The 22783-nt window shown below is 40.6% G+C and overlaps 1 protein-coding gene across 8 annotated transcripts in view; it reads right to left on the bottom strand.

Annotated features, from left to right (window-relative positions):
* Nucleotides 1-746: 746 nt before the first annotated feature.
* IMMP2L (inner mitochondrial membrane peptidase subunit 2) overlaps nucleotides 747-22783 on the bottom strand; it is a 732784-nt gene continuing 710747 nt past the window's right edge. For all 8 annotated transcript variants that reach the window (XM_054692558.1, XM_054692555.1, XM_037511708.2 and 5 more), the window contains one exon: nucleotides 747-1048. In XM_054692558.1, the coding sequence (XP_054548533.1) occupies nucleotides 929-1048 (120 nt within the window). In that variant the 3' untranslated portion in view covers nucleotides 747-928. The remainder of the gene's footprint in view (nucleotides 1049-22783) is intronic.

The raw sequence follows: 22783 nt of genomic DNA on the forward strand, positions 1-22783 counted from the left end.
GTTTGGTATTGAAAAGAGCCAATAAAGAAGGTTAGATTGGGGGCCTCCCTGATGGCACAAGGGGTTAAGGTGCAACCTATGAAGCTGTCCACAGCCACTGCAGCACGAGTTTAATCCCTGGCCAGGGAGCTACCCATATGGCACAGCAGACCTCTCCTGTCTCACCCACTGCTCCCCATAGCAGTGTATTTCAGTACATCTGCCTGTTCTGCTCCCCACTCGTTCTGGTGGGTCCTCTTGCCTCCCTCACCTCTGGTCTGCACCCCAGTTCTTATATTCATAAATAAATAAATCTTAAAAAAAATCTTAGATTGTATGGAAGTTACAGAATTGGTTTTCATATCTTCAATTCCTTCCCACAGAGATTACATACCCTTCATCTGTGGATGTAGATAAGATAACCCCGCAAACAGTACCTGAGCAAGTCAGTGTTTTTATCTTATACCCTAGTTCACCATACTTCTTCACTGGTGGTCACTATATTGTAGATACTCTTTATTACAGTATAATTCTGACACTGTATATAATGTGTTTTTCATGTTCCATCTCAACAGTGGATGAAAAATAACTTTCAAATATTTTCAAAATCTTTGAGCTTTGATTTCAGTTCTTGATGCTAAATCAAAAGTTAGTATAAGAAATTATTTCACATTTACCTCCTTTGAGACACATATGAATAGTTTCATCAACCCAAATATCCGCACCTTTTGAGGGCATTAAAACAACACAAAATCAAGTACCATTTAATACTGTTTTATATTTTAAAACTCTTTAATAATATGATCATCCTAATGTGACAGAAATATTTGTTGCACAGCATCATCTTATTGGAAGCTTTTCCTCTTTTGGAAATTTCACTTCTCATCCCTCTTCCTATAATGGGTGGTTTTGGCTTTTCAGTGACAGCCATTCAGGAAGATCCATGCAGTTAATTCTCTTGACTCTGAACTGGCAGGCGCTCTGGAGGGAGAACAGATTCCAATTTCTGCCAGCGTTCTGGAGGCCACAGGATGTGTGTAGCATGGGCATGCAGGAGGCCAAGGGAAACCTGAATCCATGAGAAACAGGGAAAGCGGGAAATTATTTGATGAGGATAACATTCAAATATTGAAAACAGAATTTGATACAGATGTGTTATTTTATCAAAGATGAGGCTAAATTGTAAAACTTGTGATACTTTTCCAGGTGAGATATATACACACACACATACATACATACATTTAATTGCCACAACCATTTGAGGTAGGTACTTCAGCTTTCTCATATGCAAAGTAGAGATAATAAGCCCAGAGGTTGAATAACTTGCTCCAAGTCCTATAGTTCCAAGTGGTGGAGAACAACTTCTCCACCTAGCTTAGCTGTCAGACTGCAAAGTCAGCCACCACCGTAGCCTGCTTGCATAGATCCAGGAAGGTTCAGTCAAGCTTACTATCTCAATTTCCTACAGTATTCTTGGAACGCAGAGGGACTTTCCTTTGCAGGAAAGTGATACACGAGTATATATATGGCAAAGAATATTGTTCCAGCGATGGATGAGCAGCAAGAGGTGGGTGTCAGACTGATTGGAGCTGACTTCAGGGAAGGCCAGTGACACAGAACTAGTGAGTACTCCTGGACAGGGGCGAGTAACCAAGGGGAAGCTGGAGAGGTGTAATGGGAAGTGAAGGGAAGGAATCCAATATAAAGACCAGGGCAGATGGCAAAGAACCCCAGCAGCAGAGAAAACCCCGTATGGCAGAGAAGGCAAGGGACGTGAACTTTTCACCGAGGACGTAAGGCTGAGGCAGGGAAGGAACCCTTGAAGACATTTTAGTATCAACTGTGGTGCATAGAAGCATGTGGAAAATTTGTTTAAACAAAGATCAGGGTCCTATCTTCAGAGAATCTGTACCTTTCAATGGGTTTGGGACAGGGCTTAGGAATCTGTCTTTTCCTGTTGCTATTGTTGTTACTTCCAGTAATATTGTAGTGATATTTAGAAGTTTACAAAACACATTCCTATTTAGCACATATTTATGAATTGCCAGATATGGACCAGATACTACCATCTACCTTCTTTATCATCGTTCTCCAATAAGCTAGAGCTCCAGAGAGATTAACATGTAAATTATTTTCTTAAGAGTTCTTCAACTTCCTAGCATATGTATTCAGAAAATTATATTGCCCAGAGACTCAAAAGTGTTAGATACTGAGGGACAAACTTCCAAAAAGATAACCAGAAATGATTTTTAAGAAGATAAAAAACCTTTTTAAAAAGATAAAAGACCCTAACAATTGGAAATGCAAACAAAATAAGCCCAAAGGGTACCAAGCAGCCAGTGGATCTAATGAATTGATTTTTCTCCAATCTGTATTCTCAAAACCGAACCCATAGAAAAATTTAAAAGATGGTACCAAAAAATACCTCAAATTACCAAAACTCAACTGTTAGTCACATTTCACTGTGTCCTTTTCTTGTTCTTCCTTCCTTTCACTGCCTTTTGGCTCATGTTCCACAAGGTAGGTCTGCACTGCTCTAAGCTTCCCTCTTTGTACCAGTGTCGCTGTGCTCCATACATTGCAGTAACTCATTTTCATTCATATCCAGATATTTTTATTCTTCCATTGACTTTTTCATTGAGCAATTAATTATTGTTCAATAATATGGTGTATCTATGTATTTGTGGTTTTCACCTTCTTCTTTGGGTTAATGTCTAGTTTCATACCATCGTGGCCTGAAAGGACTTTGATGTGATTTCAGTCCAGAAATTTGTTTAGGTTTGTTTCCCAACATATGGTCTATCACTCAGAATATTCCTTGTGCAGTTGAGAAGAAGGGGTATTCTGTAGTTTGGGGGTGGAGTGCTTTGCAAATATCTGTTAGTTCATTGTTTCCTATTGAATTTTTTGTCTGGACGATCTGTCCACTGCTGCAAAATGGGATGTTAGAAGCCCCTTTCTCTATTGTGTTGCTATCAATGTCTATTTAAGTCACTAATCCTTGCTTTATATATTGTGATGCTTCCATATTGAGTGCATATACATCTATGTCGTGTTATGTCTGCCTGCTATATTGAGCCCCGAATCATTGAGTAATGTCCATTTTTGTGTCCTCTCCTTTTGGGCAGGAAAATCTGATAGAGGTATAGCAATTCCTGCTTTGCAAATTTTTCCATTGGCTTAGAGTACCATTTTCCACCCCTTTAAGACTTTGTTTGCCTTTATTGCTTAATTGAGTGTCTCTTTAGCAGCACATAGCAGAGTTTGGTTTTTATCTGTGCAGCCATTCTATGCCTTTAGTTGGTGAGTTCAGTCTCTTTCTATTGCGGGTGATTATTGATATGAGGGCTTGCGACTGCCATTTTATTTTTTCTGATTCTATATCACCTTGTTCAATTTTTCGTGAGGTTTTTTTGATTGAAATAGCTTTATGTGAAGACCTCATCTGTGAGTCCCTCTCATCAACCTGCCTTCACAAAGATTCATGGATATCTCTGGCATCCCTTCTAGTGCAGTCTGTGGTGGGCACCTCTGCCTTGCCCCTCTGGATTCTCTTGGTGTTTTCCTAGACCTAAAAACTAGGAAGGAATATATCCTCTGCTGCCCTCTCGGCGACCCAGACTTTTTAGTTCCTTCATTTAAGATTCTTCATTCAAAACATCTTTATCCTTCCAAAATCAAGTGCTCCCACTGACTCTACTATAATATAAAGATTCCTTTTAGGAAAAACTGATGTACCATTGGTTTACAATGTCAGTCTCAGGAGTACAGGTTCATATCTCAATCTGTATACCACACAACTTCCATCACCAAAGGTCTAGTTTCATTTCACCACAATCTAACTGAACTCTACAGGTAACGACCATTTTGTTTTTCAGAGTCTAAGGGTTTGTTTTTGTTTTGTTTGTTCATTTGCTTTGTTTCTTGATATTCCACATTATCAGTGCAACCACATCATTTGTTTCTCTTTATGACTTATTTCACTTAGTATAATCACCTGAAGGTCTTTTCAGGTTCTCACAAATGGAAAGTTTTGTTTTTTGTTTAGGTGAGTCGTACTTAATGGTGTGTGTCTTTATCCACTCACCTGTCAGTGAGCACTTACACTGTTTTCATGTCTTGGCTATTGTGAATAATGTTGTAGTGAACATAGAGATACATATATCTTTTCAAATTAATGTTCACATAGTCTTTGGAGAGGTACTTCGAGGTATAATTGCTGGATCGCATGGTAGTTCTATTTTTAATTCGTTGAGGAGCCTCCATACTGTTTTCCATTAGGACTGCATATATTTACATTCCCACTAGCTGTGTACCAGGAGATATTTTCTTCACACCTTTGCCAATACTTGTTGTTTCTAGTCTTTGTGATATAAGCTATTCTTTTTTTTTTTTTTTTTTTTTTAATAGAGGAGGCATGCTTTTATTTATTTATTTGTTTTTTTGTTTGTTTGTTTGTTTGTTTTGTTTATACATGCACTGGGTACAGTCAGAAGTGTGGGAGGGTGAGAGAATTCACCAGAGCCAGAGCGGGGAGCAGAGCAGGCAGAAGGACCGAAGTACACTGCTGAGGGGAGCAGCGGGCGGCAGGAGAGGTCTGCGCACCATGTGGGACCCTCCTCCGGTGGCCGGGGAGCGGCCGGGGATCGAACTGGCGCCGCAGAGGCCGCGGGCAGCTTCGCAACCCAGCGCTCAACCGCTGCGCCACCGGGGAGGCCCAAGCTATTCTTTTTGTGTGTGAGGTGTGACACTGTGGTTTTGACTTGGATTTCTCTATTGAGTGATGCACTTTTTTTTTTATGTGTTTGTTGACCTTGTGTATATTTTGGGAGAAATGTCTATTTAGGATTTAGGTCTTCTGTACATTTTTTGAGATTGAATTGTTATTTTGTTAAGTTGCCGATTTCAGATGGATCAAGTACAAAGGACAAGATAAAACCCACAACATCTAGTGATGCCAAAAAGGAAGTGCTTTAAGAGTGAGGGAACACATCCAAAAATCACAAAGAACCCCTACAGGCCCAAATCAGTATATTTGAGCATCAGACAAAAAAATTAAATTAGAATCTTCAAAGATTTTCAATATCACTAGCTCCTTGCACTTGATCTATCAGAAAATGGTTCCTTATTTAAGAGACAGTTGTTTCTTTTACCAAGGAATGCTATTTTGAAACCAAGACCTGGTCCTAGCAGTGCTCATTGCCCCTAGTAGTGTTATTCTACTGTGCTGCCTTGGGATAAATGTAAAAAAAAATGAAACCCTCATTTCATTATTCTATATCCCTCATTCCATAGTGAGCACACAACACTAACACATTTACACCTAAAACACACATAAAATAGTGTCAAGGTGACTGTGTTATAACTATGCCCAACAACAAATTTACTGAATAAAACTCAGCATTTCTTTTCAATTATTTTGCTACTTAAAATTAATCTCATTTTAAGAATATGGTGGCATAGTTCTGAGTTCAAAATTTAAATTTACTCTTTTTCTCCACCTCAGTGTTACTATTTGATGTTCATTTGTTTCTATTTTTGTTATGTTTGCCTTGGTTAATCCTTTTTGATTCAGTTTTAAATATATAAACATTTACCTGGTTCAAAAGTCAAAATTATTTGCAAAAGTTGTGATAGGCAGAATGGTCCATCCACTCCAAAGGTGTCTGTATCTTCATCCCCAGAAGGTATGAATATGTGACATTACAGGGCAAAGGGAAAGTAAAGCTACAGAACAGTTAACCTTAAGATAATGAGACTAACCTCTATTAACCTTTTTTATCCCACTAACCTATTATCCCAAAGATAATTGCACGGGTTTTATATAAATAGAAGATAAGTAGAAGGGTCAGTCAGAGAGCACTTTAGCACTGCAAAAAGGGCCACAAGCCAAGGAATGCAGATGGCCTTAGAAGCTGGCAAGGAAACTGCTTATTCCCTAGAGTTTTCAGAATAAATGCAGCCCTGCTGACACCTTAATATTAGCCCTGTGAGACTCAGATTGGGCTTCTGAACTCCAGAATTGTAAAATGATTTATGCCAGTTCAAGTCACGAGATTTATGATAATTGCTTGTAATAGCAGTAGAAAACTAAAACAACAAATAAACAGAGACGTTCCAATTTGCCAAACTCCCCATAGTAGGTCAATTATTTTATCTGGTTTCGGCTTTAATCCTGTGGGGTTTTTATTTTGTTTTTTGTTTTTGGTGGAAAAACAAAAAGGAAGCTCAGGCTTTGTACACTGTGTTGATTCAGCAACAATTTAACCAAAATGCTGCATTTTTGAAGAAAAGAAATAGCAAAATGCACATCATTATTTGCCCTTTCTAATCCCAATGTTGAAATACTGTATATTCTCTTGTAGGTTTTATTTTCAGGACTCTATCCTGGAAACCACTTCTTATCACTTCATAGAAATAGAGTCTGTGTTTGTAACAAAAGCCCCACCGTTAGGTGATTCTATCAATGGATCCTACCAGCAAATTTAGAGCTGTACTTTCTATTAGCTTCACATTCAGAGAAAATGATCCTAGTCAACTTTAAAGAATTCCAGTAAATATTCCAGAATATCCTAAGTAACCATTGCAACCATGCTCACTGCAAGGAACCTGGATCTTTAAGAGCTACTGCAATTTCTATCTATTTTTCTTCTAGTCTAGACTCACTTGAGCTAGGGACATTGGTCACCATCCCCTCTACCATATCCCTTTGTAGAGCTGATAGCTGCTACTCAATTGTTCTTCAAGCCTTTTTTTGCTTTTCCAAGTTGTTTAACCATTTCTATGTGGTTTTATCAATCTCTTGGCTGAGATGTTGCCAAAATATTTGCTTGCTTGCTTAGTTTTGGAGCTAGTATTAGATGGAGTGATCTGGAATATTTTTTAATCAACACTCATTTTTCAAAAAACCTGTGATTTTTATAGCACATAATAGGAATGCAGCTACTTTCACTTCAAAATAACCTTCATAATTATGAGTAGTAAAAATTATAACAGATGGATAATATCAATATTGTCTAACATGATGGTATGGGAATGTAAAATTCAGGGGCTTTTTAAAGACTGAGATTAATATATATAGTGTCTATTCCATACTCTTAGCTGCCTTGTGTGTCTTTCATTTATTTATTTTGCTGATATATATCAGTGGCCTGCAAAAAGCACAGTGAATATAAAAGGATGTCAAAAAACAAAAATATACAAACTATTTTAAAATTAGGCTTCAGGTACCAGTTTGGCTTCCATGCATAATATATTAGTCAAGGTCCTCCAAAGAAACAGAAGCAATAGTGTGTGTGTGTGTCTTTATCTATCTACACACTTAAGGAATTAGTTCATGTAACTGTGGAAGCTTTCCAAAATCTGATGGAGAGGTATGTAGGCTGGACACTCAAAGGAGTTGTAGTTCAAGTCTGCTGGAAAATTCCTTTATGCTTCAGTGAGGTCAGTCTTTTGTTCTATTCAAGATTTCCACTGATCTAAATGCAAATTTCATATAAAAATATCCTCACAGAAACTTCAGATTAATGTTGGTCCAGGTATCTGGGCACTGTGGACCAAACAAGTTGATAGATAAATTTAACCATCGCAACTGAAAAACTATAATCTTCCCTTTGATGTTCTGAATGATTTATACATACTGACCCATGTGATTCTCACAGAATTCTGCGAGGCATGTGCTATTTGACTCCACTTCATAGCTGAGGAAACCTAAATATGACAGTACATTTTTGAGCTGAGGCTCAAATATATGCACAGTGATTCTTGGCTATAAGAATAAAACCAGACTGTTATGAGCAAATCATGACAGTCATCCTAGTCGTCCTGTTCCCAATTATCACTAGGACCCACATACTTTCCTGCTATGGCTAGAATTAGCAAAAGAAGGTGCATATTTCTTAGGGCTGAATGGTGTTCCCCCTATATTCTTATGCTGAAGTCCTAACTAGCCCTCAGTCCTCATAATGTGACAGTAGTAGGAGATAGTCTCACTTATAAATAAGTGACTATCTAAAACGGGGTTATTAGGGTGAACCTAACTATCTGACCAGTGTTCTTATAAGAGGAGATTGGGACACTCAGCATGGGGCAGGAGACACATAGGCAACTTTGTCCATGTTAATTACTTTGACCACCTAACCTAAAATTTTGAGATTCAGTTCTCCCCTTTCTTTGTTCTTTCATGTCTCAGAACAGTCTCCTTCAATAGATTTATAGTACTTCTGGTTAAGGAATCTCCTTTTACAGTAAATATTCAAACACAACAATAAAAGCATTAAATAAACCACAACAAACCCTGGCTAGATCAGTATATTTTTAGTTTCTACTAAATGAGAATATAGGTTCATTTACATGTATTAATGTAACTTTTACAATAAACTATTGCTCCTGGGGACAGTTGAGGAAACTGTGTCCACAGACTGGGAATCAGTGATCGAGACTAATAGTCACCCAACTGTTTTGATTGTGCATCCCATCAGCAAAAATATTTGAGATTTCCAGAGTTACATATTTTAAAATGTCCCATCTAAATACTCCATAAAGACAAACATGAGTAAAGCTCAAATGCTTATTTTTTTCGACATTCTAGTATTTTCCTGCATCTATGGGGAGGATTGCACACATGCCCTGAATATTCCTGCTCCCTCCTTCGGAGCTCTCTGCTCCAAGAAACCACCAAAATTATTGACTTGAAAGTGATCAGTGCTATCAGTCAGCCAGTTTGTTTTGTCCACACAAGGCCAAGGAAACACATGGGCTGAATTTACACTAAATTGCCCATCTTTGATTGACTCGGCTACACGGAGAAGTTATTCTGGCATCTGCAGACATAGGCTCCATGGGCCTCAGCCTCTCCTTCAGGTGCCAGGGGCACAGGTGTCGCTACTCTGCTTCCTTCCATTCCCAATTCCTGAGCCTGCAGTCAGCAGCACATGCCTCCAACTCTTCATGTCAGGTCACTCTCTCTTGAAGAAAAGGTGTGCACAGATGAGCTAAGGACAAGCAAAAGCGAGAGTCCACAGGTAGGATAGAGGGAGACTACTGAAAGGAGCTTAAGAAAGAGAGGTTAGTGGGAGAAATACCCTTTTTAAAAGAGATTCAGACCTAGAGCCAAAGATAGAAGAGGACCAGTACAAGATGTGAGAATTTGATGAAAATGTTTTCTATAAAGTAAATACAAACATTTGTGTATACTATTAATACTATTAACAAATAAAATCCAGTTTTGTGGAATTTTGTTCAGCAGCATAAGAGGAATGTCCACACAAAGCACCAGTCAGATGGTATTTGTTCTACAATATTAAATTACCTACTATTACTTCTGAAAGTCAAATCAAACTGGAACATGAGCCAAACTTTGAAGAACACTGTTTTTAGAGAAGTACAATTTCCTGAGGCTAAAAGAAGTCAGCCAGCTTTCCAACCTGCTACCCCAGGCCCTTCATGCTCACATTTTCCAAAGTCATCTCATAAGCTCTCACCATGACTGTTTTCCTCTAAAGGCCTCTCCACAGTGAACCCGACAGGACAGAAAGTGCCATGCCCACTTTCTGGTTTTTGATCCCTGCTGTCCTCCCAATTTGTAGTCTCTCCCTCACACCCCTGGGATTCTCCTGTAGAACCCAATTTAGTTCAGTTTTTACATGGTGCCCTTTGGCTCCCCAACTCATAAGCATCTGTTCCTGTCTGCCCCAAGGATGTAAGACCTAGTGTTGAGTCTTACATCAGCCTCTCAACAAAGAAAAAGAATCAATATATTTTAAATGCATGTAAAGGAAATGTAGCAGAGCCTTTCTTTCCTTGACCTCTCACTTTTGGACCCAGGGAATTCTACAGGTACACTCCAACTTTTGTTCTTAACAATGGATGAGGTGGTGACCCCTCTTGTACCATGATTTGCCTGCCAGTACTATCAGGTTCTGTTTCAAAGGGGAGCTCAATTTTAGCTTTTGATATCAAAATAAGCATAGTAGTGGCCATAACTTCTCTCAGGCTTGGTTTTACTAAAAGTAGGACCCACTTCTAACTGGGAGACCTACCGAAATGTTTGAAAACCAGCTATCTTTTCACTAGCTTCTTTACTTTCAAGTCCCCTTATTAGAATTAGGAACTGCTGTCATTGAGTTGGAAAACGTATCTTGCTTAAAGAAAGAGACAAACTTTGATATGGGAGTCATACATAATATTATGCAATGACCAATATAACTGATTTTACTTGTACTTTAACAGTTCATAAATAAATCTGATTCCTCACCTTTTAAAATAAGATAGTCCCAAATGGAAATTGAAGAAATTCATTAAGCATGGTGTGACTATTTATTCTTCAAACTGGGACATTTGACAGTGAAGGGGGTTATTCATAACTATTCTGGTAACACAGGCATAAATGAAGGTTACTCTAGGACCTATATGCTATCCCATTCTTTGGACATAAGAAGCATTTATTGTCTATGTTCTGAATGCTTTACATAAACCTTCTATCTTGGACTCCTTACCTGAAATATTATTTCTATTTTGCAGACAAGAAAACTGAGGTTTAGAAATGCTGCATAATGTGCTAAAATAAAGGTCACAGCCTAGGAAATGATACAATCAGGACTTGAAATAGGCCTCATTTAAAATTGTTGCTGTTCTCCACTGTCCAGTCCTGCTTCTCCTGGTGATTTATGTTTCCACATCTGTAGCCAGGGTTAGCGAACTTATTCTGCAAAGGCCCAGAGAGTAAATGGCAGAGGCTTCCAAGCTACACAGTCTCTGTTATAACTATTCAGCATTGCTTGTGTAGCACAAAGCAGTCACAAGCAATATGTTAGTAAGTAGAAGCTTTGTTCTAATATAAGCTTTATTTATAAAAATGGGTGGCAAGTTGGATTTGGCCCAAAAGCCATCATTTTTGGCCAAGTATTCTAGATTCTAGTAACATCTGAGAGCAGAGGCTATATTTTTCTATTAGAAATTAGTAGTATTTTGTACAAGACTAGGGACTTTGTCAACAATAAATACATGTTGAATAAGAATGTTGATTGAGGAAGAAAGCTTAAATATGCCAATATTATATTTTATGATCTGGGTATCAAGGAAATTCCCTAAACTACCTTGGAAGAGATGTTCACATTTCTTTAGAACACAGTAATAAGTGACATGACAGCTTCCATAAACATAAATCATGTATTGCTCAATGGATTGATACGTCAACTGAGATGTGGATGTTTGATATAGATTGTAAAGAATATTTAAAGGGAGGATGTGTAATTTAAAATGCAACAAATGTAAAGTAGAGATTAAAAATGTTTACAATATATTTACTCTGGCATCAAAAGAATTTTTTTTTAATATGTCACACAGGCAAAGAATATTGTTTTGGAATGCCTCTCCTGACTACTGTTTGTCTCCTATCTTGTTGTTTTGTAGGTAAACTTATTACTGACCCACTCCCCGGGGATGAGGCCCAGTTATTTGGGTTACCGATCACCATTCTGGCTAGTCTCTGTCCACATTAAAAATTCCAGAAGACAACATCACAACATTAATCTGTTCACAGTAATAACAGCGCTGTCCTTACAAAGTGCTCCAGCTCTTTGCGGACTGTGGTACCGCCAAGGCTGATGCTGTCCTGGTAGCCACTGCTGAGACCAAGTTGGGGGAGGGAGGACATGGGAAACAGGCTACTGTGGAGAATCACACAACATGGCTCACAACCTCTGCTTTGGTCCCTGGAGTTCACCCTGACTCTCTCAGAGTGCCCAGCAGTGTGCTGCTGACCATTAGCAACCCCGAGGGAGCAAAACACCGTGCACCAGTCACCACCTAGGAGGGTCTCCGACTCCTCCCACCCCGCCGCAGAGAAGAGCAAAGATGATCACCACATCAGCGATCAGGAATGGACTCCTACACGGCATCCTGGGATGTGAGTCACCAAGGAAACATGACAAGGTGAGGCACTGGATGGAAAAGTGCAGTTTCCATGGGGGCCTTTGGTGGTGCTTGGTCTGTTCCATGGAGAGAGGTGACAGTGAAGGGATTGTGCCTTCCGAACCCTCCTCTGTTGTCACTATTTTCTTTGCTAATGTCAACATGACACATCATGAGTAACACTGAGGGCATGTCTTTAAAAACAATATGAAAGACCAAGAAGGAGAGAGAGTGAGTAGAACAAAGGAGTTCCTTTAACAGACAGCATAAAAGTGAGCTTTTTGGTAAGTACAGGTAAAAACATGCATGGGTTAAGTAAATCAGAATTAGAAGTAAAGGCAGACCAAAAACAAGTATCATATGGAAAATAAGCAATCTCACGGTTTTAAAAAGTTGTATTAAATTAGAAACAGAAATAATCCTCATATAAAAAGAGTGCATCACCACATGTGGAATTGAATTTTCCATTCACATTTTTGATACAGTAGCGGCCTATCACGCACACACACAAGGAGCAGGTCCACATAACTCCTCTAAGTAAAAGCACAGACAGAAGCTGCTCCCATTCTTGGTAGGCGCTGACTGGCAGCAACTCACAGACCATCTAGTAAGAGCAACACTTTGGTAGTTTAGATGAATTTAAAGTATGAGGGTCTGCCAAAGAATGTGTAGAGGGCCATTGAGAAGAATATGGAATCTCCTAAATCTAAGCTGGTTTTGGGGTACAACAGAAATCATATGGACCCTTTCTAGTTCTTGTTTTGGACAAGTCATCAAAACAGCATCAGATGAGTTAGCTAAGGAAAAATCAATGTAATACAATAATTCACATGGTTGTAAATTCTAAAGAGTGGAGTGAACCAGGAATATTTATTCTGAGTTATAGGACCAGGGGTGTCAAGGACAGAGAGGGAGACACTGCGCATAATAGATGAAGAAATTACTCTCAGATTAAGAATGAGGTAAAGATGACATTCTTAGAATGTACTTACTGATAAATCTAGAACTAGATACCCCCAAACTACATTCATTTAGATGATAGAAGGGGGAACAGTCATTTCTTCTCCAGTTAGTAAAAAGATCACAAGTGTAAAATATGATGAAATTTTATGGATCATGAGAGAAGGACTTCTCCCTAGCCTTCAGCTCCAGAAGCTTCTCCTAGCTTCCAGGACCAACAATCTGTGCTCTTTACTAAAGGTGATAGACCTCCCAAGGCTCACAGAACTTGGGTGGCCTCTATTTCCCTTGCCAAGGTTGCAAGAGGCCTACTCTGGTATTTCTCCCCTATAGGGGAATTTTCTCCACAGGTAAGGGAGGGGTAGGGACAGGAGAGATGATGGAGGAGAAGAGAAGGGACAGTGAGAATGGTGTGGAGGAGCAGGTGGAGGGGAGGGTGAGGTAGGGATGGGGGAAAAGAAGAGAGGGAAAGAGAAAGAAGGTGGAGGGGAAGGGGAAGGAAATGTGTAGACTCAGTGAGAAAACAGGAAGGAGCAGCAGATGGGGGACTACACAGGGGCAAAGCTATCTTTGTGGGGAATGATTCGTTTTCATCTGTTCCTGCAGAAACCCTGGGAGCAGTGTAAGTCATGAGTACAGGTCATCATCCAGAAAATCCCAGCATTGATTTCTTCTTTCCAGAAGAAAAGATTGGGCTCCTGATACTGAGGAATCCTCTCCCCACCCCACCCCCAGGTGAGCATGCCTTACCTGCAATGCCAGAATCCACAGAGCTCCAGAAACAAATCTTTTAGTTCTCTGGTAGCAAGACTTCTGTAACTTAAACTGCTCTGAACTTACAGCTTTTATTTATCCCATGCAGTGCACATATTCATAATTTTTACTGGAGAAACATTCATGTGCTTGAGTGTGCAGTGTGCTCACACTCTGCCTGGGGTGTTATGGTTCATATGGTGCGGGTAGGGTTTAGATGCTCAAAGACACAGATATCACCTTTGCAAAGAGTCTGAACACGTGCCCACCAAGATTTTAGATATGCTATTAATATTTGCAAAAATCTGCAGTGGTCTAGACTTACCAAAGGGGATAAATGCATCAGTTACAGACACACTCTGAGGTGGGACGAGCCCCCGCTAGGTGCTGTATATATATATATGCTTAAACATGCCCCCTGTCCAGTGGGACCCCATGATCTAGCAGGAAAGGCAGAGGTTTAAGCAAAGCATCAAGAAAAAACCCAGCAACTAGACATGAGAAGGAGCCGAGTGCCCCGAGAGCAGAGGCTGTGTGTGGCACGGCTGCAGGGCTGCCTGTCCAGGCTGCAGGAGACCCACCCCGCCCCCGTTCTGGGGGCCCTTTACCAATGCCGTTGCCTGTCAGGTTTTTTGTGGAGAACGTTCTTCTAATTCTCCTTGTCCTCCACTAAATTCCAAAATTTCAACAATAAGATAGAGAGACACCACCCAGTGTTTGGTGATCAGAACACTAGTGCCACACACTTCACCGAAGCTTCACAATGAGACTCTTTTCCACAGGTCTCATTTAAAGACAAGTGTTTTCCTTCATTACCAACAATTTTAACTTTAATCATTTCAAAGCAATTTTCCTGCTCAAGACTTAGCTTTAATCAGAATGCATTTTCAGGTCACTTCATGGCCTCTTCATGATTCTCTCTGGATAACTACAGAATCATGCATAATCATTCTAGTCCCCGCAAGACACCACCAGTGAGTAGTTAGTTCAACATTTTATGCAAAAATAGATAGATACAAAACAGGCCTCTAGGGGTATCTTCGGCTAATTTTCATGAATTAATTTCTCAGGATTAATGTTTATGCACCAGTCTTTTTACCACATAATCAAATCACTGGAGTTGAAGTGGCCTAACTCCTTACTTTGCAGCTTGATTAAGCAGGTGATGAAATAGAATACAATTTGGCTAGTTAGCAACTCACAGTGTCCACAATAATCTACAGTGGATGGATGACATTATTGACTGATGTCTCATTGTTTACTTGTGTTCTCTCCAGTCTTGATGTCCCACATGCTATTTTTATGTAGGAGATAAAACAGTTCATATAAACACATGAGGGGAGAGGTACACAATGTCTTTATTGTTGTTGACATTGTTTTAAAACCTATGGATGCCACAGTGGGAGGCAGTCACTGAGGGAGAGTGATTTGCTATTGGTAAGAGAGGATTTGGGAAAACAAGGTATCTGGCCCCGAGAGCCCTGCTGTGTGGTGGGGGCTGCAGCATTTCTCAGCCACAGCAACCTCTGCTCATTGGGGTGGCTGGCTGGCACCTAGTCTTTAACCAATTCTCTCCACTTCCCTCCCTCCAGGCTGATAAAATAAGCAACCCAGAACAAAAGATGATAAACAAAAGGGACAAGTACGAGGGCCAAGAAAATTGCTGTGGGTCGTTTTGCACTTGGTCCTCAGAGCTCTGAGAGCCAGCGTGCAGGAGACAACACACTAACTTCCAGGCAGTGAGGAAACATCCCAATTTAAGAGAAGGTAAGTTTTTCTCTTAAGTTTCTGCAAGCTTTTTCTCACATGGGACTAGAACGTGAAATTGTAAGTGCTATAATGGACCATGTCCACCAAACTGATTACCTGGAATAGGCAGAAGCAGAATTTAACTTGCTGGCAGTTTGGTGAACATCGTGCAAGAGACTAAGGTCTCATAGTCTCTCAGACCTCTACCCTAGAAATCTCATTCATTCCAATGGTAAGATCTTAGATTATCTGAAGGCTTGAATAGGTAGAATGCCCTTAATGTTTCTTAAATATTTCTCTCAACTGTATTTTTGATATGAAATGTCTGTTCTGTATAGTTTGTTGGCAGAGATCATTCTTGACCCCAAATTCTTTCTATGTATGCAAATGAATTGTTGAGGGAGGTAGAATTAAAGATCCCCTGTACCAACCCTTTGCATCCTGCGACAACACTTCAGAGGTCAGAGCTGTAACCAAGGTTCTTCAGTTTCTATCAGAAGCTCTTTGAAATACTGTGAATTGTGCTTCTAAGGAAAAAATTAAGTAGAAGCATTATCTACCAGGTGTGCTTGAGGTAAATGTGGATCTTAAACATCATTGTGGGTGTGGACACCACCAGTCTTAACCAACTTTCCAGGTCTGTGTGAGCCTTGGCAAGAGGCAATGCCCTATTTCACAGCTATCCCTTCTCTCCTCTGTTAGGGGGTAGGAAGAGGTCATGTGACCTAGACTTAGCTAATAGGATTCTCACAATGGACACTATGAACGGGGAGGTAATGACACAAGACATGGAAACCATCCAAGATTATTGGCAGAGATAGGCATGCAAGGAAGTGTCCATGACAGCAGCTGCCACACTTCTCGCCCTAGACCTACCTTGTTTCTGGGTAACAGACGGTGCCGCACATTCTCAAGCCTGCTTTTCTCCCCACCCCCACAGTGAACTAGCCAGTATCCTTCCAAAGAGATCTTTTCTGATTAAATGACAATGAAAATGACAGGATGGGTTTGTGTGGCTTGCAGCTAAGACACCACATTGGGACACTGCCATAAAAATACTGGTGAAAGAATAATGTTTATTAGGATAATTGAGTCCAATTTCTAATCGCACAGCTGAGGAATTCAAAGCTGAGAAATGCTGCCCAGGGTTACTGAGTTCGAGCTGGGGCGCAAACCCTAACACTGGCCCCTAGTCCACAGCCCTTGACACCGTACCTGTTAGTGAAATGAGGTGTAAAGGCCTGGAAATGGTAATGTTTGGCAAGGGGCCCTGCATTGGTGCTTTCTAAAACTGCTTTTACCCCAGGGGCAAGTGAGGTCTTTCAATTTCTGCAGGAAAACAAAAAAACCCAAACATTACACATTAAGATTTGTACACATCCATGCCACTCTGTTTTGGAACAGTTGCTGATTTGTAACAGCAGGGCATGTTACAAGCCACTGGGCTGTAAGGAATGTTTGCCAGCAGTGACAAGAAAGCCAGTGCTCGTTACAGCAATATGGTTATGTCGGTGTGCATAAAAAGCCCAGGAAAGTAAAGAAATGTGGAAGACTCTAAAGTATATTCTTTTCTCTCAACACAACAGATGTGCAAATGTCTACTGAGTGCAAAACACAGGGCATGGAGTTTTAAATCACGGAGATGCATCATCAGAGACTCCGGCCTGAGGAGCTTACAACTCAGAGGGGAAGACAGTTGTCACAAGCTTGAACCATGGGATGAATGTGGCAGAAGTGGAAGTTGCAAAGAGCGAGTGGCCTGGTAAGTAACACAGACTAGGGAAGAGTAACAGAGTAATCCCCAGAGAAAGGGGAGCTTCCTGGTTCTCTCTCCCCTCCCTAAGGAAGAGTGGAGCCGGGCAGAGAGGAGAAGCTAGAAAAGACTGAGGAAAAGAAGGAAGATGAAAACAAACCCTGGAAGAGGCAGGTGGAGCAGAGACACGTGAAGAAGCAGGCCTGTTGGCTTCTCAGCCGGGGCCTGCTACAGGGGCTTGGGGACATGGAAGGAGACAGAGACATGGGTGAGAGACTTGAGGCCTGTTTGGGTCAGGGGGCGGGGGGGAATAATGGCAGACTTTATCTTGACTTGGGCTTTGATTTTGTTCTTTCCTTCCAGACTTGCCTGGCCCCTTCTGCCTCTCTACTGTGGTTCCCCCCAGAAGATACCTCAGACTTGCGGTAAGCTTTTGGGCTTCAACATTCCCGCTTTGTGCCAGTCCTGTTTGGCTGGGCAGTCATCCATGGGTTAACTTTGGGTGTTTAACTGGAAACTATTTTAAATTTGTATTTCTCACTATTGCATACTAATTGTAGTCAAGTTCTTTTCTATGTTTTATCTTTAATTAGAGGATGGCAGATCCCATTTAGAGCAGGCAGGTTTGTGGGTCCTGGTGTACCCCTCACTCTGCCTGCTAACAGATTGATTTGGGAGAGAAAGGTTCCATACCATAACAGAGTAAGCCACTTCTGACCCGCAACATAAGAAAAGATGCAAGAGAGTGGGGAGCAGAAGTGTTTTTTGCAACGATGTGTACAAGAAACATGATATGTATAGGAGACAAAGAAAGACAATACTTTTGAAAAGAAAATCCAAGTTTTCTAGCACAGTACACATGGCCCCATATAAATGTACCCCTACTTTATTTTCTAGTCCTCAAATTGCCCCCCCAGAAATGGAGGTGGGGGAAGAAATGGTTAACACAATCTTACATCAGCTATAGAAATGAGAAATCCTGAGGCCCCAATTGCTACAGCAAGTAGCAGATGCTATCGAGAGTATCCCGGTGCAGACCAGAGGGAGGGCATTGTAGAGAAACACAGGCCCTTACAAGTCAACCCAGTCATACCCTAGAAGTAATTAATAATAGATCACAACTCCACAAAGGAGTGAACCCCTCCCCACAAGAACACTGCATCCGTACAATTTCTTCTCTGGCAAGATCCACCCCTCCTGCCTACCTAAGACTATGCAGGCATCTCTTAGCAAACCTGTCCCTTTCAGATGTAGCTTTCTGCCCACTTAAGCCCGTGCATAATAAACCTGCCCTTTTGGATATAACTAAAGATCTCTGCCTCATAAGGAAACTCACCGAGTGCTGCTCCAAAGGGGACTCTAGTGAAATGTTTCTCAGAGGTAATGCAAGGACCCACTTTTCTGAATCCAAATCCCTATCCAAACCAGCATCATTCTTACACCTCTTTGAAAAGCATTGCTTTCTCTATCACCTCTCAGTGTGTTTGCACATACTGCTTTTGTTCTCTCTTGAAAGGTTTGCTTCCGCTCTTCACCTAGCTACCCCTCTTCATCCTTCCAGGTGTGGCTTACATACCACTTCCTCCTGGAAGGCTTCCATGCCCTCTTCCCAGTCTCAGCACCCTGTGCTCACTTACGTAAGTACTGATTATACTGTGCAGTGATGGCTTCTTCAGTTCTTTCTCTCTTATTAGATGTGAGCTTCTTGAAGTGGGCATGTTCTAAATCCATGGTATGGAAGTAGATAGAAACTCAGAAAATACTGAGCAAATAAGTAAGTGAAATTAGAGACCAGGTGGATTTAGACTGAATATAATCTGGCAATTGATGAACATGGCAACTGAGTCAAGAACAAGGTGTGGTGCTGACTCATTTGCTCACCTGCCTACAGAGATGGTAATGCTATTAATAGAGGGGTTGTGATGGAAGGAGCAGGTTTTAGAAATGATGAGGTCAGTTGGGATAATTCAATTGAGCTGCTATTGAATGTCACAGGATGCTATCCTACCTGCAGTTGAAAATTCTATACAGGAGGTCAAGCAAGCGTATAAAATAGGCCTTAGAGATGGAGCAATCACCCAGTGTACCTATGAGAATTCAAATGCTCACGCAGAGCAGAAGAAAGGGAGAGCACTGAGGACAGATACCTGGGGGAACATAGCATTTCAAAAGTAATGCTAGAAAGCGGTCAGCTACATGTAATAATGGATACACTTCTTGAACAGAAACACACCCTCCTAGAACAGAGCTACTGAGACTTGTACGCAAGTAGAGGCACCCTGCTCAGTTCCTGAGAAGGCCCACACTAACATTAGGCACCACAGGGAAAAGAACAGGGGAGGAAACAGTTATACATCACCTTTGAATGGCAGCTATTAGCATATAAAGTTCCAGACCAAGCTTTTTCCCTGTGCCTTTCATGTACTGAATATATATATATATTGGTAAGAACCAATCAGTGTACGAACCCAAATATCTCTTTCAATGACAACAAATGTTTTGTTCATTTCAAATACTCTGCTTTCAGAAGAGTTAACAAAAGCCTTTCTAAAATTTGTAGTTGAATTTTAAGTGAATTTCACAGACTCTTAATTCTTCTTGGGTCAGAAATAAACAGTGAGACAAAAATGCTACTTAAATGGCTATGTGATTTATGAGGAGAATCTTTTAGTTAAAATATTATAATCCAGTGATTTATCTTTTATCGGGTTAACTGCTAAGTGAAAACAAAAGAAATTTAAATGATTGAGTAGATTTTTGCTACCAGTTGTCTCTTGAGCAAACAGCTTGTTGGTAAAGCACAGTTTGAATGATCAACAAAATAACTATGATCACATGCTCAAAACACGTTACCTGAGAGGTGATGGGCATGTTAATTACCTTGATCATCATCCCACATTGTGTACTTTATGGAGGAATAACTGACTAATATAACTGCATCTATAAAGTTGGGGGTGACATTTTGGTCCCAAGTCGGTTATAATATTGATACTAAGTTCCTTAATAGAGTCCTCGTTGTGTGTTAGGAAACATAGCTAGAAGTCATTTTAGATCTTCAATTGCCTCCATGACTTTCTGTTAGATTTTGCGTTCCTACTAATAACAGTTGTCTCGCTTTTGTTCTTTAATCACAGTAAATTCAGGAAAACTGGTTAGGGTTATTCACCATTCGATTAGTAAACATAGCACAAAGCTAACACAATGCTTGGGCTGAGATTCTCCATGTCAGACACACGCCTTTCAATATTCTGAATTTGCTAGGAGTAAATGACAAATAGTCTTGATTTTAAATATGCACCATTATTGTCTGAAATTTATTCAATAACATTTAAAGTTGAAGTTTCAGAATGATGGGTGATTCACATCAAAGATGACATAGCAGTGGAAGAGGAAGTTGGGAATGAAGGCAGTCACACTGGGACCCCAGGGAGCCTCAGCCTTGAGATAAGACCCCGGAAAACAGAAAAACCCCAAGGTGGGCCCATGTCCACAGCAAACGGAAAACAGAAAAACCCCAAGGTGGGCCCATGTCCACAGCAAACGCCGGTGTTGGTGAGGATTAACATTGCTTGTTATTCTAGGAACCAAACACCAGCTAGTCAAGGGGACCCCAGAAAATAGGAAACTCCACAAGTTGGCCTACTCCCAAAGCAAACACCTGTGTTTCCTAGGGCGACATTGCTTGCCTTCCAAGAACCAGACCTCCCCTGGTAAGGGAGACCCCAGCCCCAGTTGATGACGAGTGGCCAAAATGAGTCTGAAAACCTGTTTGGGAATCCTGCCGCTCTGAGAAAGACAAAGCAGACTTACCACCCACCCTTCATTTTTTCCCAATAAGGCATAAGCCTCTATATATGGCTCCTCAGCAGCTACCCACTCAGGACCCTTCTGAGAGCTTTCCTGTTTTCCTTATCTGACAGTAAATCTTTCATTTCTACCTAACTCTTGTCTCAATGTTGAATTCTTTCCTCACTGAGACAAAGACCGAGCTTTTGCAGAGACCCTAGCCCAAATTCAGCTGTAATAAGAAAAGTGTAGCTAGGATTGCTATGGACCAGCAGAAATACCTCACAGCTAACTATGGACTGTGAGAGATATTTTTACAGTGCATTACTATTTGCTGAATTAGATTAAATCATCCTAAATTATGCTTTTCTCTAGGTAAAGATACACACACACACACACACACGTCTAGGCAAAGGTTGATAACTAATAGTAACCAAAGGAAAATATGAAGCAGGCAAATTTATTTTTTTCTAATGAAAGTTACAAATTATCTTCAGATTATCCACTGCTAAAGATTATACATCATTTACTCCACTGACTCATATAATTGAATACTGGTTCTAATTTGTGTAAGTCTCTTAATATTTTACAAAACAATTTCGTGTGATTTATAATCTCACAGTGTGACAGGCTGAGATTTACTACTAAATATTTTTTGTATTTTCTGAGGTCCCATGGAGAATATGCAATTGTCAGGCCTCCTACCTAAACAGTGAGGTTGGTTTAGCACCATTGCTGGATGGAAATGTGCACTATTCTTTAGGGAGCACAAGATTTGGCTAATGATAAAAGCTTCAAAATATTTTGTGATCTTGTCTTTATGCATGCTTTGTACCTTCCCATTGTTAAACTGTAATCAATCATTTCCCCTGCCAGAATAGAATGGGAAAGGGTGTGTGTACATGCAGCACCAGGAATAGAACTTGCCTTACCTTTGGGTGGAGTCAATTCATGAAAATTCCTGGCCATATTCATCTTACTGCATCTAGTACTAACTGGCACTTGAAACTATGGTTCAAATTACCCTGTGTTTTTATTATTTTTAACTTACCTATTTTTGAATAGAAGAATGGGGGTGTAGGCTAGAGGTGCAGAGGGTGAGAGGATTCACCAGTGACAGAGTGGGGAGCAGAGCAGGCGGCTCTGTGGAAAAACACTGGTGAGGGGAGCAGCAGGTGAGACGGGAGAGGTCTGCTGTGCCATGTGGGTCACATGGCGGGGGATCGAACTCAGGGTGTAGCAGTTATAGTGCTGAGACTTAAACCCTAGGCCACCAGGGAGACCCTACCCTGCATTTTTAAATTTGAAAAGCCAACTGCTTCATTACTTTAAATAAATTTTCACTCAAATGGGTGGAGAGACTGTCGCAGCCTGAACTAATCATATCCTCTCTAATCTTCAAAACTTCTGATGATTCAGGACCAACAGCACAGGGCCCTTGTTCCTAAATACCAGGATACACAGGTGGCTCAAGGAAAAGGATTAGATGGAGCACCAGCAGCACATAGTAGAACACATAAGCTTTTGAGTCAGAAAACCTGTGAGGATCCAGACTCAGAAAATTAATAGCTACATAATCTTAGTTACATTTTCTCACATTTTCCCCATCTTACTTTTCTCATTGGTAAAATTGAAACACTATCAACTGCTAGGTTACGGCAAGGATGAAAGTGTGGAAAAATTGCAAAGCTCTAGACTAGTACCCTGCTACACACTGACTATGGTGACAGATGAAGCCCGAGCTACTTATGCAATAAGAGATGAGAAAATGAGGTGTTGGAAAGTAGCTACATTATATTTTTGTATTCCATTGTTAACTGTGAATGGTGTCTAATGTGGAGTTATGCCTTTGAGAAAAAATTTTATTTGGTTAACTTGTGATACTGGCTT

This window comes from Talpa occidentalis, unplaced genomic scaffold (assembly GCF_014898055.3).
Source record: "Talpa occidentalis isolate TD23 unplaced genomic scaffold, MPIMG_talOcc4v2.1, whole genome shotgun sequence".
Classification (NCBI taxonomy): Eukaryota; Metazoa; Chordata; class Mammalia; order Eulipotyphla; family Talpidae; genus Talpa; species Talpa occidentalis.